General features: G+C 70.5%; 1 protein-coding gene across 2 annotated transcripts in view; it reads left to right on the top strand.

The window, feature by feature from the left end:
* The window catches only part of LOC140915101 (prominin-1-A-like), a 60,018-nt gene extending 43,558 nt beyond the window's left edge, over positions 1-16,460 (top strand). For both annotated transcript variants that reach the window (XM_073354585.1, XM_073354584.1), the window contains 12 exons: positions 542-633; positions 1,109-1,193; positions 2,957-3,100; positions 3,600-3,671; positions 3,990-4,082; positions 4,242-4,295; positions 9,012-9,092; positions 9,552-9,620; positions 10,162-10,251; positions 12,133-12,245; positions 14,121-14,144; positions 14,948-16,460. In XM_073354585.1, coding sequence (XP_073210686.1) covers positions 542-633; positions 1,109-1,193; positions 2,957-3,100; positions 3,600-3,671; positions 3,990-4,082; positions 4,242-4,295; positions 9,012-9,092; positions 9,552-9,620; positions 10,162-10,251; positions 12,133-12,245; positions 14,121-14,144; positions 14,948-14,999 — 969 coding nt within the window. In that variant the 3' untranslated portion in view covers positions 15,000-16,460. The remainder of the gene's footprint in view (positions 1-541; positions 634-1,108; positions 1,194-2,956; positions 3,101-3,599; positions 3,672-3,989; positions 4,083-4,241; positions 4,296-9,011; positions 9,093-9,551; positions 9,621-10,161; positions 10,252-12,132; positions 12,246-14,120; positions 14,145-14,947) is intronic.
* Positions 16,461-20,174: the final 3,714 nt, after the last annotated feature.

Genomic DNA, 20,174 nt, shown 5'->3' with positions numbered 1-20,174 from the left:
CTGCAGCTCACGAAAGCTTATGCTCAAATAAATTGGTTAGTCTCTAAGGTGCCACAAGTCCTCCTTTTCTTTTTGCGAATACAGACTAACACAGCTGTTACTCTGAAACAGCAGAATGGGTCGCTCAACCCCCTGACCTGCAGCCCTCTGCTAGCCCAGCCCTTGGCTCCCCCCAGCTCTGCCAGTGCCCCCCAATGCTGACCCACATCCCCCTGCTAGCCTAGCCCTTGTCTCCCCACAGCCCTGCCGGTGCCCCTCAATCCCAACCTGCAGCCTCCTGCTAGTTCAGTCCTGGGGTCCCTGCCAGCCCAGCCCTGAGTCCTTCCTGGGCACAGGGCTGCGGTGACAGTCGAGTTTGCAGAGGACCCTCTGGAGAGGAGCCGGAACCTAGTAAACCCTTTCCACGCGGGAGCTGAGCCAGCCTCATGGAGGGCAGGCTGGGGGCGTGGAGCTCCTGCCCCCCTGGGGCCTGGGACAGGCTGGCACTGTGCAGCTTGGCTGGGGCAGGTCTCAGCTGCTCTCCTGACTCCTTTGCTTTCAGTTCCTGGAGACCTCGGAACTCACTGCGAGCTTCAACCTGTCGAAGATGCTGGGGCTGCAGGGCGGGACGGTGTCCCTCTCCGGAGTGTACAAGTCAGTGCCACCCCTGCCCGGGGCACACGCGGCTGGTCTGCGAGCCAGAGCGCCCTGGGGCCCCTCCCGACCCTCCATTCCTACAGGGCCTGGGGCCAGGCCCCGCCCTGTGCCTCAGTTTCCCTCTTTGCACATTCGGGGACGGGACGATATGATTCTGATCTCTTGGGGCCTGAGGAAGGATGCCCTGGAGCGGACCCTGCATGGCTGAGGCCTGTAAAGAGCTGAGGGGGTCGCATCATGTCCGCGGGGTGGGGGCAGCGCTCTGGTCCTGGACGCCTGCATGGCACAAACATCCCCGGGGCCCATGGGATGGGGGAGATCCCACTGGCGACATGGGGAGCCCCCTCTCCCAGCCTTTGGGAGCTGAGGGACCCTGGCTCTAGCCCCACCTGCCCTGGGCCTATGTGTGTCTACGGGGGGTGCCCCCCATTGGCCGCCAGCCCTGTCCTCATCTCTGACGTCCACCCCACAGCAATTGCCAGCACAACGAGCCCCTGTGGCACACCCTGCAGCTGGGCCAGGCTGTTCCCTTGGACGAACTGCTGAACATCAGTCAGGTCAGTGTGGGGAGCGCTGAGTGTGGGGGCTGCCTGGTGAGGGGCGCGGCCCCGCGGTGCTGGGCACAGAGACCGGCCCAGCCGTGTGCAGCGCCCCGGGGATCCCTGGTGGGGGGTGCGGCCCCGCGGTGCTGGGCGCAGAGACCGGCCCAGCCGTGTGCAGCACCCCGGGGATCCCTGGTGGGGGGCACGGCCCCGCGGTGCTGGGCACAGAGACCGGCCCAGCCGTGTGCAGCGCCCCGGGGCTGCCTGGTGGGGGGCACGGCCCCGCGGTGCTGGGCACAGAGACCGGCCCAGCCGTGTGCAGCGCCCCGGGGCTCCCTGGTGAGGGGCACGGCCCCGCGGTGCTGGGCACAGAGACCGGCCCAGCCGTGTGCAGCACCCCGGGGATCCCTGGTGGGGGGCACGGCCCCGCGGTGCTGGGCACAGAGACCGGCCCAGCCGTGTGCAGCACCCCGGGGATCCCTGGTGGGGGGCACGGCCCCGCGGTGCTGGGCGCAGAGACCGGCCCAGCCATGTGCAGCACCCCGGGGATCCCTGGTGGGGGGCACGGCCCCGCGGTGCTGGGCACAGAGACCGGCCCAGCCGTGTGCAGCGCCCCGGGGATCCCTGGTGGGGGGCACGGCCCCGCGGTGCTGGGCGCAGAGACCGGCCCAGCCGTGTGCAGCGCCCCGGGGATCCCTGGTGGGGGGCGCGGCCCCGCGGTGCTGGGCGCAGAGACCGGCCCAGCCGTGTGCAGCGCCCCGGGGCTGCCTGGTGAGGGGCGCGGCCCCGCGGTGCTGGGCACAGAGACCGGCCCAGCCGTGTGCAGCGCCCCGGGGATCCCTGGTGGGGGGCGCGGCCCCGCGGTGCTGGGCGCAGAGACCGGCCCAGCCGTGTGCAGCACCCCGGGGCTGCCTGGTGAGGGGCGCGGCCCCGCGGTGCTGGGCGCAGAGACCGGCCCAGCCGTGTGCAGTGCCCCGGGGATCCCTGGTGGGGGGCACGGCCCCGCGGTGCTGGGCGCAGAGACCGGCCCAGCCGTGTGCAGTGCCCCGGGGATCCCTGGTGGGGGGCACGGCCCCGCGGTGCTGGGCACAGAGACCGGCCCAGCCGTGTGCAGTGCCCCGGGGCTGCCTGGGAGCAGCTCGAGGTCCCGCAGGCCTGGGGGGGCTCCAGGGGCTCAGAGTAGGTCCGTGTGCGGCTTGGCTGGCCGGGGACTTGGGTCTGCCCCCCAGCTGGGCAAGCAGGGGGCATTGCTCCTGCACGCGCCACCTGCTTTACTGGCCCTTTCCCGCCCCCAGCGGTCTGAGGTTCGAGCCGCGGCCAGCGAGCTGCAGGGGGAGATAGTCCCGAGCGCAGAAGCGGAGCCGAGGGAGGGGCAGACCCTGACTTGCATGTGCAGAAACCCACCCGCTCGGGCCAGCCAGGCCGTGCGCGTGCCCAAGGGCCACTGAGCACGTGTTACACTGGGAATGGGACCTGTGTGTGAGAGCCCCCCCCCCCCCGAACCAAGCCCGGTGCGGTGGGTCCGGCCCCGGGTGCATGTGCCAGCCTAGGGCTCCCCAACTCCCAGCCCCCCAGGGGCCAGGCCGGGGGCTCAGGCTGCCCGGGGCGCGCTCCCCAGCCCCCCAGGGGCCAGGCCCGGGGGTCAGGCTGCCCGGGGCATGCTCCCTGCTTAGCCTCGCTGCCCTAGCTGCTGTGGCAGTGGTTGAGCTGGGGCCCTTGGGGGGAGTCGGTGTTCCTGGGGCCCCCCGGGTCCCTCACGGCCTCGCTGCCCCCCGCAGTACACTGGCAAGATCAACGCGGCCTTCGACCGGCTGAACATCAGCCTGGACCCCATCACCTTCCTGAGCCAGAGCCAGAAGCAGATGCTCCGGGACGTCGGCACCTCTGGTCTGCAGCCCAACTTCACAGGCTTCCTGCAGCAGGTGGGCTGGGGGGGGGCAGGGCCTGTCTCAGGCTGTGGGTGGGATCTCGCGGGAGGGCGGGGGGCAGTTGCGGGATCTGGGGCTCTGTACCTTGGGGTGTTTCCGTGGGGTCACAGGGCCCCAGACTGCTGCTAGGCCGTGTCCCACACCACGTTCCTGGGGCAGCCCCCTGGCCTGGGCAGCCAGTGGGAGAAGCTCTCTGCCCCCAGGGGGTCCCACCCATCCTGAGTGGGGATGGCCGGGGGGTCAGGGGCTGGGCAGGGGGGGCAGAGGGGCGGGGACCGCATGGCAGGGGCTGAGGCAGGCGGCGGGGCTCCGGGTCCCCAGGGTGGTCACTCTAGAACCCGCTGCTGCCCCCCGCCCCAAGGGGATGTCGACTGCACCCTGGGTCTGTGCTCCCCCCAGCTCCCTCCCTCGCCCCAGGTGGCAGCAGGAGACATCCCTGTCCCCCCCCCGTCCCCCCCTCGAGCCTCCCCCACTCTCTGCTCGTCTCTTCCAGCTGGAGAGGAACGTGACCCAGCAGGACCTGCTGGCACTGGCGGAGCAGCTGGAGGCGTTGGCCAATGTGACCGTGAGTGACGCCGAGACCCCTGAACCGCGGCCCCAGCCCCCGGCCCCCGGCAGCATCAGCGCTGGGTGTGGGCTCCCCAGGGTCACGGGGGCGCTGCCCCCCCACCCCTGCCTGGGCGGGGGCTCTTGCCATTGCTCATCGCTCCCCTGCCCCGGGAGGCGGGTAGGGGTGGGGTGTGCGGGCCGGGGACCGGCTCTCCAGGGGCTCTGCTGGTCCCTCTGTGGCCGGCCTGTCTCGTCCTGCTCTGCCCCCGCCCGGGCTGTGGCTGCTGGGCCTGGCAGGTGCCTCTGACGGTCTCTCCCCCTCCCCACGGCTCAGGACAACGCGACCAGGAAGAAGGAGCTGCGGCAGGAGGCGTCTGAGCTGCGACAGATCAATGGGCAGATAGGGTCCCGCTTCCCGCCGGAGACGGTGAGTGACCCTATGGGCCCCTGGCACTTCCCCCCCAGCTGGGAGCAGGGTCCCCCGGGGCTGGGAGTGGGGAAGGGCCTGGGACACGCTGCGCCCCCCTCCCTAGCTGGTGTTGTGGGGGGCCCCTCCCCCATCTAACCCTCCTGTCTCTGTCCCCAGCAAGCCCTGAAACGCAGCATCCGAACCCTGCAGGCGACGACCCCCCAGGTCCCGGTAAGCAGCGTGGGCAGGGGGAGGTGCGGGTGCTGCTTTGGGGGGCGGGGTGAGGGGCCCCCCTTTGGGAGCCAGGCCCCAGCACCCTGCGGAGCCTCTGCGCTGCTCAGTGGGTGCTGGGAGCTCACCAGGGAGGTGGCACAGCCAGCGAGGGGCAGCCCGGCGGCTCCCGTCCCCAGCTGCTGCCCCATGCGATTCCCCCGTTACGGGCAGCGGGGGCCCTGGGAGTCACCCGGACAGGGTCCCTGGCCGCCTGGCGGGCCCGCCTGCAGCTCTGCTAGTGGCCAGCAGGGGAGCCACCGCCGAGGGACACCCCCAAAGCAAGGAGGGAAGGGCTGGCTCTGGAGGGGTGACCCCATCCACGTGCTGCAGCAGACAGCCCGCCGGGGCGCGTGTGGGTGCTCGTGCCCAGCCTGGCCCCGCAGAGACCAGTCACCTCACTGCCCAGATCCACCCAGGGCTGGGATAACAGAAAAGGGAGGGGGGCTGCGGGTCGGGGTCGAGGGGCCCTGCCGGTGGGGCAGAGAGGGGGGAGCCCAGGGCTGGGCTGGCAGGGGCTGCGGGTTGGGGTCGAGGGGCCCTGGCAGAGCGAGGGGAGGGAGCCCGGGGCTGAGCTGGCAGGGGCTGCGGGTCGGGGGCAAGGGGCCCTGGTGGGGGGGCGGAGAGGGGGGAGCCCGGGGCTGGGCTGGCAGGGGCTGCAGGTCGGGGTCGAGGGGCCCTGGCGGGGGGCAGAGAGGGGGGAGCCCGGGGCTGGGCTGGCAGGGGCTGCAGGTCTGGGTCGAGGGGCCCTGGCAGAGCTGGGGGAGGAGGGAGCCCGGGACTGGGCTGGCAGGGGCAGCGGGTCGGGGGCGAGGGGCCCTGGTGGGGGGAGCCCGGGACTGGGCTGGCAGGGGCTGCGGGTCGGGGGCGAGGGGCCCTGGTGGGGGGGCGGAGAGGGGGGAGCCCGGGGCTGGGCTGGCAGGGGCTGCAGGTCGGGGTCGAGGGGCCCTGGCAGAGCAAGGGGAGGAGGGAGCCCGGGACTGGGCTGGCAGGGGCAGCGGGTCGGGGTCGAGGGGCCCTGGCGGGGGGCAGAGAGGGGGGAGCCCGGGGCTGGGCTGGCAGGGGCTGCAGGTCTGGGTCGAGGGGCCCTGGCAGAGCTGGGGGAGGAGGGAGCCCGGGACTGGGCTGGCAGGGGCAGCGGGTCGGGGGCGAGGGGCCCTGGTGGGGGGAGCCCGGGACTGGGCTGGCAGGGGCTGCGGGTTGGGGGCGAGGGGCCCTGCGGGGGGAGCCCGGGACTGGGCTGGCAGGGGCTGTGGGTCGGGGGCGAGGGGCCCTGGTGGGGGGGCGGAGAGGGGGGAGCCCGGGGCTGGGCTGGCAGGGGCTGCAGGTCGGGGTCGAGGGGCCCTGGCAGAGCAAGGGGAGGAGGGAGCCCGGGACTGGGCTGGCAGGGGCAGCGGGTCGGGGTCGAGGGGCCCTGGCAGAGCAAGGGGAGGAGGGAGCCCGGGACTGGGCTGGCAGGGGCAGCGGGTCGGGGGCAAGGGGCCCTGGTGGGGGGAGCCCGGGACTGGGCTGGCAGGGGCTGTGGGTCGGGGGCGAGGGGCCCTGGTGGGGGGGCGGAGAGGGGGGAGCCCGGGGCTGGGCTGGCAGGGGCTGCAGGTCGGGGTCGAGGGGCCCTGGCAGAGCAAGGGGAGGAGGGAGCCCGGGGCTGGGCTGGCAGGGGCAGCGGGTCGGGGTCGAGGGGCCCTGGCAGAGCTGGGGGAGGAGGGAGCCCGGGACTGGGCTGGCAGGGGCAGCGGGTCGGGGGCAAGGGGCCCTGGTGGGGGGAGCCCGGGACTGGGCTGGCAGGGGCTGCGGGTTGGGGGCGAGGGGCCCTGCGGGGGGAGCCCGGGACTGGGCTGGCAGGGGCTGCGGGTTGGGGGCAAGGGGCCCTGCGGGGGGAGCCCGGGACTGGGCTGGCAGGGGCTGCGGGTTGGGGGCGAGGGGCCCTGCGGGGGGAGCCCGGGACTGGGCTGGCAGGGGCTGCGGGTTGGGGGCAAGGGGCCCTGCGGGGGGAGCCCGGGACTGGGCTGGCAGGGGCTGCAGGTCGGGGTCGAGGGGCCCTGGCAGAGCAAGGGGAGGAGGGAGCCCGGGGCTGGGCTGGCAGGGGCTGCGGGTTGGGGGCGAGGGGCCCTGCGGGGGGAGCCCGGGGCTGGGCTGGCAGGGGCTGCGGGTCGGGGTCGAGGGGCCCTGGCAGAGCTGGGGGAGGAGGGAGCCCGGGACTGGGCTGGCAGGGGCTGCGGGTTGGGGGCGAGGGGCCCTGCGGGGGGAGCCCGGGACTGGGCTGGCAGGGGCAGCGGGTCGGGGGCGAGGGGCCCTGCGGGGGGAGCCCGGGACTGGGCTGGCAGGGGCTGCGGGTTGGGGGCGAGGGGCCCTGCGGGGGGAGCCCGGGACTGGGCTGGCAGGGGCTGTGGGTCGGGGGCGAGGGGCCCTGGTGGGGGGGCGGAGAGGGGGGAGCCCGGGGCTGGGCTGGCAGGGGCTGCAGGTCGGGGTCGAGGGGCCCTGGCAGAGCAAGGGGAGGAGGGAGCCCGGGGCTGGGCTGGCAGGGGCAGCGGGTCGGGGGCAAGGGGCCCTGGTGGGGGGAGCCCGGGACTGGGCTGGCAGGGGCTGCGGGTTGGGGGCGAGGGGCCCTGCGGGGGGAGCCCGGGACTGGGCTGGCAGGGGCTGCGGGTTGGGGGCGAGGGGCCCTGCGGGGGGAGCCCGGGACTGGGCTGGCAGGGGCTGTGGGTCGGGGGCGAGGGGCCCTGGTGGGGGGGCGGAGAGGGGGGAGCCCGGGGCTGGGCTGGCAGGGGCTGCAGGTCGGGGTCGAGGGGCCCTGGCAGAGCAAGGGGAGGAGGGAGCCCGGGGCTGGGCTGGCAGGGGCAGCGGGTCGGGGGCAAGGGGCCCTGGTGGGGGGAGCCCGGGACTGGGCTGGCAGGGGCTGCGGGTTGGGGGCGAGGGGCCCTGCGGGGGGAGCCCGGGACTGGGCTGGCAGGGGCTGCGGGTTGGGGGCGAGGGGCCCTGCGGGGGGAGCCCGGGACTGGGCTGGCAGGGGCTGTGGGTCGGGGGCGAGGGGCCCTGGTGGGGGGGCGGAGAGGGGGGAGCCCGGGGCTGGGCTGGCAGGGGCTGCAGGTCGGGGTCGAGGGGCCCTGGCAGAGCAAGGGGAGGAGGGAGCCCGGGGCTGGGCTGGCAGGGGCAGCGGGTCGGGGGCAAGGGGCCCTGGTGGGGGGAGCCCGGGACTGGGCTGGCAGGGGCTGCGGGTTGGGGGCGAGGGGCCCTGCGGGGGGAGCCCGGGACTGGGCTGGCAGGGGCTGTGGGTCGGGGTCGAGGGGCCCTGGCAGAGCAAGGGGAGGAGGGAGCCCGGGGCTGGGCTGGCAGGGGCTGCGGGTTGGGGGCGAGGGGCCCTGCGGGGGGAGCCCGGGACTGGGCTGGCAGGGGCTGCGGGTTGGGGGCAAGGGGCCCTGCGGGGGGAGCCCGGGACTGGGCTGGCAGGGGCAGCGGGTCGGGGGCGAGGGGCCCTGGTGGGGGGGCGGAGTGGAGGGAGCCCGGGGCTGGGCTGGCAGGGGCAGTGGGTCGGGGTCGAGGGGCCCTGGCAGAGCTGGGGGAGGAGGGAGCCCGGGACTGGGCTGGCAGGGGCTGCGGGTTGGGGGCGAGGGGCCCTGGCAGAGCAAGGGGAGGAGGGAGCCCGGGGCTGGGCTGGCAGGGGCTGCGGGTTGGGGGCGAGGGGCCCTGCGGGGGGAGCCCGGGGCTGGGCTGGCAGGGGCTGCGGGTCGGGGTCGAGGGGCCCTGGCAGAGCAAGGGGAGGAGGGAGCCCGGGGCTGGGCTGGCAGGGGCTGCGGGTTGGGGGCGAGGGGCCCTGCGGGGGGAGCCCGGGACTGGGCTGGCAGGGGCTGCGGGTTGGGGGCGAGGGGCCCTGCGGGGGGAGCCCGGGACTGGGCTGGCAGGGGCTGCGGGTTGGGGGCGAGGGGCCCTGGTGGGGGGAGCCCGGGACTGGGCTGGCAGGGGCTGCGGGTTGGGGGCGAGGGGCCCTGGTGGGGGGGGCGGAGAGGGGGGAGCCCGGGGCTGGGCTGGCAGGGGCTGCGGGTTGGGGGCGAGGGGCCCTGGCAGAGCAAGGGGAGGAGGGAGCCCGGGACTGGGCTGGCAGGGGCTGTGGGTCGGGGTCGAGGGGCCCTGGCAGAGCTGGGGGAGGAGGGAGCCCGGGGCTGGGCTGGCAGGGGCTGCGGGTCGGGGGCGAGGGGCCCTGCGGGGGGAGCCCGGGGCTGGGCTGGCAGGGGCTGCGGGTTGGGGGCGAGGGGCCCTGGCAGAGCTGGGGGAGGAGGGAGCCCGGGACTGGGCTGGCAGGGGCTGCGGGTTGGGGGCGAGGGGCCCTGCGGGGGGAGCCCGGGACTGGGCTGGCAGGGGCTGCGGGTTGGGGGCGAGGGGCCCAGTGTTGTCGGGTGGGGGGGCCGTTTGGACTGGAGGGGGCAGTAGTGTGTGTGCTTTGCCCCAGCACAGTGCTCTGAGCGCCGGGTGTCCTGACCCAGTAACGGGGACCCAGCCCGACGCTGCCTCCTCGTGGCCATGTGGGGACAGGACGCCGGGTGTCTGCGTTCCCACGGAGGCTCAGATGCCGGCGACCGCCCGCGGGCGGGTGCGGGGCTGCCGGGGGCTCCCCCTTCTGCACTGGGGCCCAGCCCGGGCCTGGCTGAGCTTCTGGGTCCCATCCTGCTCCTTGCCCCCCAGGCGCGGATCAATGACACCCTGCAGCAGATCGAGGATGCTCAGACCTTCCTCGACACCAGGGCTTCGGAGAGCATCAAGAACGTGAGCCCCTCGCAGCCCCTTCTGGCCCCGGGCCCCAGAGAGGCCTCGGACGAACACCCCATGGCTTCGGGGGGCCCTCCCCTCTCCCAGGGCTGTGCAGCAGGACAGGGGACTGGGAGGAAAAGCCCTGCCCCTGCCATGGGACTCTCTGCACTCCCCCCACTCCCAGAGCCTCCCATACAACCCCGGCTCGGGGGGATGCCCGGGGGCAGGGCACTGGGAGGGTTCTGACCCCCTGGGGTGGGGGTGTGTGGGGTCACGGCACAGAGCCATCCCCTGTCCCAGCAGAGACCTGACCCCACTGGGGGGTCCTGCCCCCCCCCCCAGCCGCTGGGCGCACGAGCTGGTCTGAACTTTTAAAACGCTGCCTGAGCCCCCCTCCCTGGGGGGGGTCCCCGAGCCAGGCTCCCAGCGGCTGGCCCTGGGTGCAGCATCTCACCCCCGTCCCTCTCCCCGCAGGAGAGCCAGGCCTTTCTGAACACGCTGCTGGGCTACTTCGATTCCTACATCGCTTGGGCCAAGAGAACAGTGAGTGAGACCCCGACCGCGGGGGTGGGGGGACTGTCCTGCCCCCTGGGCATGGGATAGGGACGGGTCCTGCTCTGCCTCACTGTCTGTGTCTCTTCGTGCACCCCGAAGCCCTGGTGCATTTACACGCTGCCCCCCCGGTGCCTGGCACTGCAGCGTCGCCAGCGACTCCACTGAAACATGTTTGGGACGCTAACGAGCTGAACCCCCTGGCGCCCGCGGGGCAGGGCAGGCTCTGGTTAACACCCCGATTTGGGAAACTGAGGCACCGAGAGAGGCAGGGCCTTGCCCTGGACACGCAGCGAGTTGTGCCCACTGCGGGGTTCCCTCTCCAGCTCGGCATACCCCAGGCTGCTGGCAGTCCCCTGCCCCATCCCAGGGCAGCTCTCCTCTTGCCTAGGGTGTGGGGGAGGGATATGGGGGGCTCTGGGGGCTCCCTGCCCAGTGGTGGGGGGTTGGGAAGGGCAGAGGTGTGAGGCGGGCGGGCCCATGCCTGATGTGGTGCTGACGGGCCATGTCCCTGTCTCTGTTCTGTCCCCAGCTGACAGAAGAGGTGGGGCGATGCGAGCCCGTGGCCAAGACCACGGATGTGGCTGAGACTGTCATCTGCAGTTACGTGGTGGATTCCCTGGTGAGGGGACTTGGGGGGCAGCAGTTTTGTGGGAGCTGGGCAGGGGGTGCTGTGCAGGTAGCAGTCTGGGGAGCGCGGGACTTGGGGCCGGAGGGAGCTGTGGGAGTTACATGGGAGCTTTGCCTTCCCAACGCGCCCTTGGGTGAAACTCCCAGCTCCGGGGCCTGGGCGATGCCCGGGCAGCTGGTGGGTCGGAGTGCAGACTCAGCCGCCATGGCTGGGCTCCCTGACACGGCTGGACCCGGCTGAGTAAGGAGAGTCCCAGAGGACTTGCTGGGTCTGGGCCCTGGGGGCTGCACTGAATGCCCCCCGACTCCGGCAGCCCGGCCAGGCTTTGCCGGCCCAGTGGGAGCTGGGCACCAGGCCCTGGCTGTTGAGTTGGGAAGGGTTCAGTGCTCACGAGCCCTGCCGCCCTTTCCCCTGCCCATCCCTGCGGGTGAGGGCAGCCGTGCTGGGGGCCAGGCTCTCAGACCCTGCCTGCGGGCGTGCACAGCTGTTCGCTGACTCACCCCGCTGGCCGGATGGGGCGGGTCCCATCCTCTTCCCCACGCTGTGCTCTTGAGCCGGCTTGTGACGAAGCGGGACTGTTCACAGACAACTGCTTGGAGACCAGGGTAGCTCCCTCCACAGGCAAGTCAATACCCCTGACAGACACAGGTACATTTCCTTCCCTGTCCCAATTCTCCACCCAGCTAACAGGTAAGGTCCAGGGACACTCATCTTCCACTCTCCTCGCCTTCCCTCACTGCTGACTAGACACAGCCATCAGCTCACAAGGCTGCCTAGGCTCATCCAGACTTTCCTTACCAAGCACCTTGCCACTCCCCACAGATCCCCTGCCCTGCCTGTGTCTCCCCCCCTCAGCTGGGGTCTCAGCTCCCACTGTGCCCATTACTGCACAGTCCTCGCTGGTCACACACTCCCAGGGATTAACTGCCCCCCAAAACCGCTCCTCTCTGAGCCTTCAGCACACCTGGTCCTTGTCAATCCCCCTTCGTTTTACTGCTCCCCAGTCACTTACTGCGTACATCCCACTGCTCCCACCAGTTGTCACGGAGTCCCCGGGCGATGCTCTGGAACTGCTCCCCATGAAGCCAGGCAGGACTCTGGGGAAGTCTCCTTTCTGGGAGCAGCCTGTCTGCAGGACACACAGCTCACACAGCTTCCACCTTCCTGGGTCTGACCTCGGAGCATTCAGCATCCTCTGCCCCTCCGTGCGCTTCCCCCAGCGAGTCCGCTCAGGCAGGGTCCTGGGGAAGCCAGAGGGTCCTGCCCCCCAACTCCGCAGTCAGACGTGACTCTCAGCCAGCCAGGAAAACAGAAGGTTTATTAGACGACAGGAACATGGTCTAAAACAGAGCTTGTAGGTGCAGAGAACTGGACCCCTCAGCTGGGTCCATTTTGGGGGGCAGTGAGCCAGACAACCCCGTCTGCCCTTCACTCCATGTCCCAAGCCAGCCCAAAAGGAAACTCTCTCCAGCCCCTCCTCCTCTGGGCTTTGTCCCTTTCCCGGGCCAGGAGGTCACCGGATTCCTTTGTTCTCCAACCCTTTAGCTCTCACCTCGCAGGGGGGAAGGGCCCAGGCCATCAGTGGCCAGGAAACAGGGTGTCGGCCATTGTCTGTGTCCAGACCCCTGCACTCACCTGCCCTCTAGGGCTCTGCAATGATCATACACCCTTACCCCACCACCTAGATACTTAAGAACTGCCTAGGGGAAACTGAGGCACCCCCGCACTATTCAGAGGAAACAATAAGAACAGTCCCGCTTCGTCACACGGCCCAGCCCCATGGCTCTGGCCCCCTGCTGAGGAGGGGAGATCCAGCCCCGGAGGGGGCTTCTGGGCGGGTGCTGACGGCTGGGGGCCTCTCTCCCCTGCCAGAACGGCTTCTGGTTCAGCCTGGGCTGGTGCGCCATGTTCCTGCTCCCCGGCGTCATCCTGGCCGTGCGGCTCGCCAAGTTCTACCGGCGCATGAAGATCGCTGACATCTACGAGTGAGGAGCCGATATCTACCCCCGCCATGGCCAACCCCCCACCACAACCCCTCTCACAGCCCCGCCATGGCCGAGCCCCCGCCACGGACTGACGCCCACCACGGCCAACCCCTCTCACAGCCCTGCCACGGCCAACCCTCCACCACAACCCCTCTCACAGCCCTGCCACGGCCAACGCCCCGCCACAACCCCTCTCACAGCCCTGCCACGGCTGAGCCCCCACCACAACCCCTCTCACAGCCCCGCCATGGCCAAGCCCCCGCCACGGACCGACCCCCGCCACGGCCAACCCCTCTCACAGCCCTGCCATGGCCGAGCCCCCGCCACGGACTGACGCCCACCACGGCCAACCCCTCTCACAGCCCTGCCTCGGCCAACGCCCCACCACAACCCCTCTCACAGCCCCGCCATGGCCGAGCCCCCGCCACGGACTGACGCCCGCCATGGCCAACCCCTCTCACAGCCCTGCCACGGCCAACGCCCCACCACAACCCCTCTCACAGTCCTGCCACGGCCGAGCCCCCGCCACAACCCCTCTCACAGCCCCGCCATGGCCAAGCCCCCGCCACGGACCGACCCCCGCCACGGCCAAGCCCTCTCACAGCCCTGCCACGGCCAACCCCGCACCACAACCCCTCTCACAGCCCCGCCATGGCCGAGCCCCCACCACGGACGGACGCCCACCACGGCCAACCCCTCTCACAGCCCTGCCACGGCCAACGCCCCACCACAACCCCTCTCACAGCCCTGCCACGGCCAACGCCCCACCACAACCCCTCTCACAGCCCTGCCACGGCCGAGCCCCCGCCACAACCCCTCTCACACCCCTTGCCCTGGCTGACCCCTACCACACGGCAAGGCCCTGCCCTGAGCCCAGCCCCACACTCTGCCTTGGAGCAGGCTGTGAATTCACCCTGGCCCCCCTGTGCCACACTCTGGTCCCCTCCCACGCTCCCCCAGCGACGCAGGGCTCGTGGGCCCCCTGCCTCGCCCCGCTGCTGCAGCTGGGAAAGGGGTGAGGGAGGAAACATGGCTGCTGTGAAGGTGGCAGGTTCACAGGCTTCTGCAACGCAGCGGGGTCACCGAACCAACCCTCCCTCCCGCGGGCACGGAGCTGGGCCAGCCCCGCCCAGGGTTTCCTTCGCACGGCTCTCCCCATGGCCGCTCAGAGCACCCTGCCCTGCCCCTGCACACACCGTCCCGGGGCAGCTGTGGCTGTGTGTGGGGCTGCCTGTGGTCCCGCTGGTGCCCTGCCCCTTTGCGCTCTCTGGGCAGTGCTCTCTGGCCCCTGCCAGGGGTCCCTCGAATCGGGGGAAGCCGGCCTGAGCCGGCCCCTGGGACCACGCAGAGGCCCCTGGAGACGCGGGGTGAGGGGGCATTGCTGGTTTCACTTCCTCCTGGAGTTCCTTCCCGTGTGTCAGAGCCAGACGGGGACATGGTATTGGGCTGACGCGAGGCGGGAGAACCAGAACCCCTTGGCTGGCCACGGGTGCAGAATAGCCCAACACTGGCGGCTCAGTCCGGCTCTGCCCCCTTTCCCCTGCCTGGGGTGAGGAGCTGGCGGGGCAGCGTCCCCCGGGGATCCCTAGGGCCGGTCTCCCCTCCCCTCTAGGCACCCGTGAGGGCACCAGCTGCGACTGGCACTCGGCAGCCCTCGCTGCCCCAGTGGGCCTGGCAAATGCAGGTTCTGGCCCATGTGGGGGTTGCTGCTGGGGCCCAGGGTGCACGGGGGAGGCCACGGAGCTGCCCAGCTGGCTCCCCACCCTCCCTGAGAGCCGGGGGTACGTGCCCCCAGCCCACCAGCACGAGGCCCGCTGTGGGGTGGGACGGGGGAGCGTGTCCATCCCCACTGACAGCCTTTCTCTCTCCCCGCAGCAGCGACAGGGAAGCCCTGGCGATGTAAGTACCCGGGGATAAGGGCGGCACAGCCAGCTGCGGAGGGTCTGGGGGGGCGAGGGGCTGAGCAGCAGGGGTGTTGGAGCCCCTTGCGACTGGAAGCAGGGGGCTTGTGGGGGTGCTGGGCCCAGTGTGTGGGGGGCGGGGGACACATCTCTCTTGGGGGAGGGGGCCCCCAAGCCCTTTGCACTTGAGGGCCCCAGGCGCCCCCGAGGCTCATGGGCACCGTTCACCGAGGAGGCTGCAGCGTGGGCAGGGGGCAACGCGTTGGCACGTCCCCTGAGCCTCGGCAGCGAGGGGCATGGCTGCAGGTGGAGGCTTCCCTGGCCACGTCTGTGCCGCATGGCAGGGCCCAGCGCGCCGGGGTGGGCGGAGGGGCCGAGCTCTGCTTGGCCCTGGTGGGGAATCTCGGGCCACGTCCCCAGGCTTCGCAGCCTGTGGTGCCCGTCTCAGCCTTCGCCCGGGGCCCAGCCTGTGCTCAGCCCCAATGCTGGGGACATCCTGCCTCGGCCCCTCTGCTTTGGGGGAGGGGTGTGTTTTTCCCAGGGTATTCTGGGAAATTCTTTGCTGCGATGGCCCAGGGTCTGTGATAGCTCTGAGCCGGGCACTGGGGTGAGCCGGGCACCGGGATGTGCTTAGGATGAGCTGGGTGCTGGGATGAGCCAGGTGCTGGGGTTACCTGGGTGCCGGGATGGCTGGGCGTTGGGAGGACCCGGGTGCTGGGATGACCTGGGTGCTGGGGTGAGCCGGGCGCCAGGATTGACCCGGGCGCTGGGGTGACCCGCCCCCTCTGCTTGGTTTTGCAGGTCTCCGTCTGCGACGCTGTTTAAAATCCCCCGGGTGGAGATGAAGAAGTAGCAGGCACCCTGCCTGCACCCACACTGGCCCTGGCCTCAGGCCCCCGAGGGCTGCTTAAGGGATCATGGGGCAGGCACCCACTGATCTGATTAGACACCTGGACTCCATGGGCCAAACCAGCCAATCTGCCGTGCCGGCTCCACCGAGCCCCGCCTTTCCCTGCACCCGCGGGAATCCATTGCTCAGCCAATCACAAGACTTCCCTGGGTGGGAGCCATCCTGCTTCCTGCCCCCATGGCTATGTTGTGGTACATAGACCCTGCACTGCACCGCAAACCCGGAGCTGGGAGAGAAGGGGGGAAAGAACCAGCAGCCCCTCTCCCTACAATCACCATGGGGGTTCACTGTGGATCTAACACAAAGGATGGGAATCCCGCTATGGGGCAGGACCCACCATGGCTCCTCGGCCCCTTCCCCCGGCCCAGCCTCCCTCCCTGGAGTCAGGCAGTGTTTGGCCGCGTGGCTCTTGCCGCAGGGATGGTCCTGGTGCTGCTGCTGGTTTGTCCTGCCGTCCTTGGGGCCCAGGGGTCCTGATTTCCTGCCCCATGCTGCTCAATGCCAGCAGCAGCGCTGTCCATCACTCACTGTGTGGGGCTGGCTCCCCCCTAGGCGCCTGGGTCCTTGTGGGCATGGTGGGGGTAGGGTGATGGTTCCCAGAGGCCTCCCCGCCCCAGGCGTGCGTTGGGAACGGCTCTTGGCATGCCTCGTTGCGATGGAGCAGCTGGGCACTGTCTGGCCCCACAGCACCAAGGGGCTGGGCCAGGGCAGGTGGCTGGGCGCAGGAGGTGGAGGGGACGGGGTACCCAAGCTCGAAGCCGTGGGAGGGTGGTGTCAATACACCCCCATGCCGGAGGTGCCCTGCATGACAGCTGTATGATGAGCCATTTCACCCGCCCCAGCCTTCACCCACCATGTCACAGCCTTGGCCGAGAGGTGTCATGTGTGGGCCGCGCCCTAGATACATGTGGGGTGGGTGCCTATCTGTGCCCCCGAGCGCCCGTGTGCCGACAGCCGCCTGCCTCTGGCCGTGCCCCAGACCAGCAGGCCTCGGAGTCCCACCCCTGTCCCAGGAGCACAGTGGGCTGAGCGGCCGCCAGCCAGGCATTGCTGGGCTGGGCACTGGCTCATGGTGGGGCTGCTGGAGGCAAACGCAGGACGTCCTGGCAGCAATTAGCAGCCCCCGCTGTGCTCCGGGAGGGCCCCGCTCTGCGGCTGGGGAGCAGAGCTCTCCCAGGGGCCCGGCAGGACTCGCCCTGGGCTGGGTGCCCTGCGATTAGGGGATGGCCCCGCAGCCTCCTGCCTGCCCGTGAAAGGAGTCCCTGGCTCTGCGCCCATGCCCTGGTTGGTGTGGCACGGGGGAGGCGATTGTTTATTTTTGTACGAAGGGGAGTCGCTGGGGGCGCTGGCTGACGCTGTGACGTGCTATTGACCCAATAAAGTGTGTGCCGCAGTCGGGCACCGGGTGCTTCCCCATGGCCGAATAGAGAGAGCCTGGCAGAGGGGGTCCTTGGAGCAGCATGGGCAAGGGGGCTGGTGTGGGGGGCCCCCTGAGTCCCCCTTACATTACAGGACACCCCCTCCCGTGCTGCTGAGCCCATCTACCCCAGCCCCCCTTACGGGCAGGGCCGTGGCCCTCGGTGCTGGGCGGGCAGCATGGGGTGCGTGCTGGTGCACCTGGCACGGAGGCCGTGGCCCCACCGCCCTGGGAGCGGAGCTGCTGCCCCGGGGGCACTGAGCCTGCAGCCTGGATGCCCAGCTGTGTCCAGGGCCCAGCGGGGCAGCTCCTGTGACAGCAGCCCAGGAACGCTCGCCTGGGGGGTGGGACCAGCCAGATGTGGGGCTGGCTGGGAAACCTCAGCAAGGGGCTATTAATGGCCCCCAATGGCCATGCCCACAGCCAGGATGAGGCCTGCGGGCGGCTCGGTTCCGGTTTGTAATGTAGACTAGACGGCCCTTGGTCAGTGGCAGGGCACGACCTGGCCCAGCCAGTTGTAAGCAGGGTCCCTGGAGTAGCGGGCATGGCTCGGGCCCCGCCCTTGCCGGGCAATGAAGATACTGGTGCCCGCCACCTTGTCTTGCTGGGGAAGCTGGTGCCTGGCTGCCTCTTGCCGGGGGGGCTGTGCCCCTTCTTTGCAGCAGCTCCATCAGCTGCTTTCCCTCTCCCAGCCCCGCCCCCCGGGCCCTGTGGCCAGGCGCAGCGGGTCGTGCCTGCGTTGGCAGCGGAAATGCCGCCGTGGCCCCAAGCCGAGCGAGCGGCGGGATGCCCCGTCTTCCGTGCAGCTGGCAGCCCTTGGGGGCTGGCTGTGTGCATGGGTTCCTCGGGGGTGGCAGGTTCCGCTTTTGGTGGGGGAGGGGGTCCCACCACAGCGGAGCAGTGACAAGCCGCTTGAAAAAGAGGAAAATGTGGTCGTGAAACCACACCAACTGGCGGGCCCCAGAGCTGCCCTTCGCTGGGGCTCAGTCAGCCTCCAGTTCACAGGGCCAGGGGCTGGCCTGGCCCCCTGTGCCCGGGTGACTGATGCAGCAGGGTCTGACCGAGCAGGAACCGGAGGGGAGGACCCCCGCTGCTGGAGTCTTGGCTTGTGCTAGCCCGAGCTGGGGGGCCCGCGCGTCCGGAGGCCCCGGCAGCGTTCTTCCCTCTCCGTAACCGCCAAGCGCCATCAGAAACAGCCCCTGGGAGGGCAAGGCGAAGGGCCGGGGCTGGAGCGGGCGAGGCGTTAGTCCCAGTGGGGGGGCAGGGGCCAGTCAGTCTTGGCCCCTGTCCATGCAGCAGAGAACCCAAGCAGCTGGCTCTGGCTTCAGCAGGCCCAGGAGCAGCAACTGGCCCATTTGACTCTCCCCCTGCTGGCAGGAATTCGACAGCCCCGGGGCAACCCCTGGCTTGGAGGGGATGGGCGAGGGGGCCCTTGGGGGATTCTCTCTAACAGTGCCCAGCCCCAAAGCTGCCTTGGGGGCAGCCCTGCCCAGCTTCGGGAACTTCAACCACGCTGCTGAGCCTCCCTGTCCTGCCGTGGGGGGGCAGAGCATTTCCCCCAGCCCCTGGGATGTGAAAACCGCTATTGCAGGACCCCGACACAGACTGCATGGGCTTCTCATTGGCTGGGCTCTGGCGTGCTGGGATCGGCTGGGGTGCAGAGGGCTCTAGGGAAGGGCAAAGCTGTTGATAAGGGGAAACCTATAAACCCCTCCCTGCACCTGGCCTCTCTTCCTGCGCTGGGCATGACCCAGTAAGGAACAGTGGGGAGAGCACTGCACCTCTGGGGTGTGGATCCTGCTGGGCGCCAGACCCCTGGCTGCCTTCTGCTGCGACCCATCACGGCCCGCTAACAAGAGCTTGCCCACTCCAGCTAGCCTGCCACGGGCAATTCCACGGGCAGGGCTGAGCGCCAGGCAGTCCCAGGCCTCCGCCCTGCCTGGCTCCTGGTAGTTTAGACCCAGCAGTGGCAGAGGATGCTGACTGGCCCGCAGGCTGCGTTACCCTACTGCCCTCCCTTGAGTTTCAGCAGCAAACCCAAGCTCCACCTGTGTAGCCTTGGCAGGCCCATCTCGAGTGCCCCATGCCCCGCTCTCGGCTTGCCTCACCCACCTGGAGCGCCCTCCCCACAGCCATTTCCGCTGGCTGCAGTATTCTTCGCTTCCTGTCCCAGACTGTTGTGCACCTTGTTAAACAGCTGCCCTGGGCCACTTCAGAGGGGGCTGCATGTCAGCAGTGGGCCCAGCAGCTTGGGAGCCTTGGGATCAGAGAACTGCAGGAAAGACTTTGGTCTGTCTCCCTGCGGAGGCTGGCGGAAAGCAGGGGCCCTTGGGTACAGCTCCAGCTCGCCCTGGGCAGCTCCTCACACGCCAGCAGCTTGGGTCCGGGCCCAGAACCAGAGGAGGTCACGAGCACTGTGGGAAGGAAGGTGGATACCAGCCCACAAGCAGGTTGAAGTCGTCTCAGCAGCTCTGCACCCACTGCAGCCGGGCCAGGCTACGGCACCTGCCCCCCTTCCCCGCTGGCCCAGGCTGTGGCTGGGGGGAGAGGGCAAGGCAGAGCATAAGCTCTTTGCCCCTCCCCTCATGGGGGTGTTCTGGCCCCCCACAAATCCAGCTGGGCGAGGCTGTGCCCTACTAAAGCTATAGCCCCACAAGCCGTGAGCCTGGCCATCTCCCACCCCAGGCAGGGCAGGCAAGAGGGAACCCCGGGGGGTGGGGGGGCACTCCGGGAAAGCCCCGGGCCATGTGGAAAGCAGTGTTGTGAAGCCACCAGGTGGCACTTTCTTTCTGTCAGCCACGTGCTGAGCCACCCCACACAGGGGTTGTGTATGTGTCTTTGTGTTCCCCCCTGAAGTATCAGGGACCACCAGAGCCGGGACCCTGGCCAGGGCAGACCAGCGCTCGGAGGCCCGTCACAGAACCCTCTGTCTAGTGGCCTGGCTGGCACGGTCGGAGACAGGCCGAGGGCCAGACGTGGGGTGAGGAAGGAATCCCCCCAACTCAGATTGGCAGGGAACAGGGAGAAGTGGGGGGTGTTACCTTTCTGTGCAGCCTGGAGCCCAGCTCACCAGCGAGGATCAACTGGGCGTCCCATCGCCTCAGTGCCTTGGCTCCCCACGGTCTCTGCCACCCACCCGGCGGTTTCCCGACGGCTGAAATGCTGGAGTGGAACCGCAGCCTGCGGGCCCAGGACAAGGGCGTCCGGGTGAAATGCAACAGCCCGTGCTGGACAGGGGGTCGGACCAGAGGAGCTGATGGTCCCTGCTGGCCCAGCGCTCTCGGGGCTGGGTGCTGTGTTTTCACTGAAACCCTAAACCGGGGCCCAGCCCATCACCCTCCCTTGGCGTGCACCCAGGTGCACTGAGCCCAGGCCCCCGGGCCCTGCTTCGGAGACACTGCTCCACAGGCACCCTCGGCTCGCTGGAGCAGAGCCAGGCAGCAGGGGGAGAAAGTGACCCACTTCCCCTCCCTGCCACGGCCTGCAGCGGAACAAAGCTGCATTGATAACAAGCCAAGCGGATCCTAACAGCATCAGCAGTTCCTCTTCCACAGGCCCAGCAGTGCGTTTGCACGTGGGTATGCCGTCCGCTACAGGGACTTTCCGCAGCCCCCAGCCTCCGCCTAGAGCTCCGGCAGCAGCTGCCAGCCAGGCGAGCCTGGGCCCAAGGGCCCGCAGCCAGGGCAAGACAGGAGACTGGC

The sequence above is a fragment of the Lepidochelys kempii genome, chromosome 7, assembly GCF_965140265.1.
Source record: "Lepidochelys kempii isolate rLepKem1 chromosome 7, rLepKem1.hap2, whole genome shotgun sequence".
Classification (NCBI taxonomy): Eukaryota; Metazoa; Chordata; order Testudines; family Cheloniidae; genus Lepidochelys; species Lepidochelys kempii.
The sequence above is the reverse complement of the archived record's forward strand: the minus strand, read 5'-3'. Positions and strand labels throughout refer to the sequence as shown.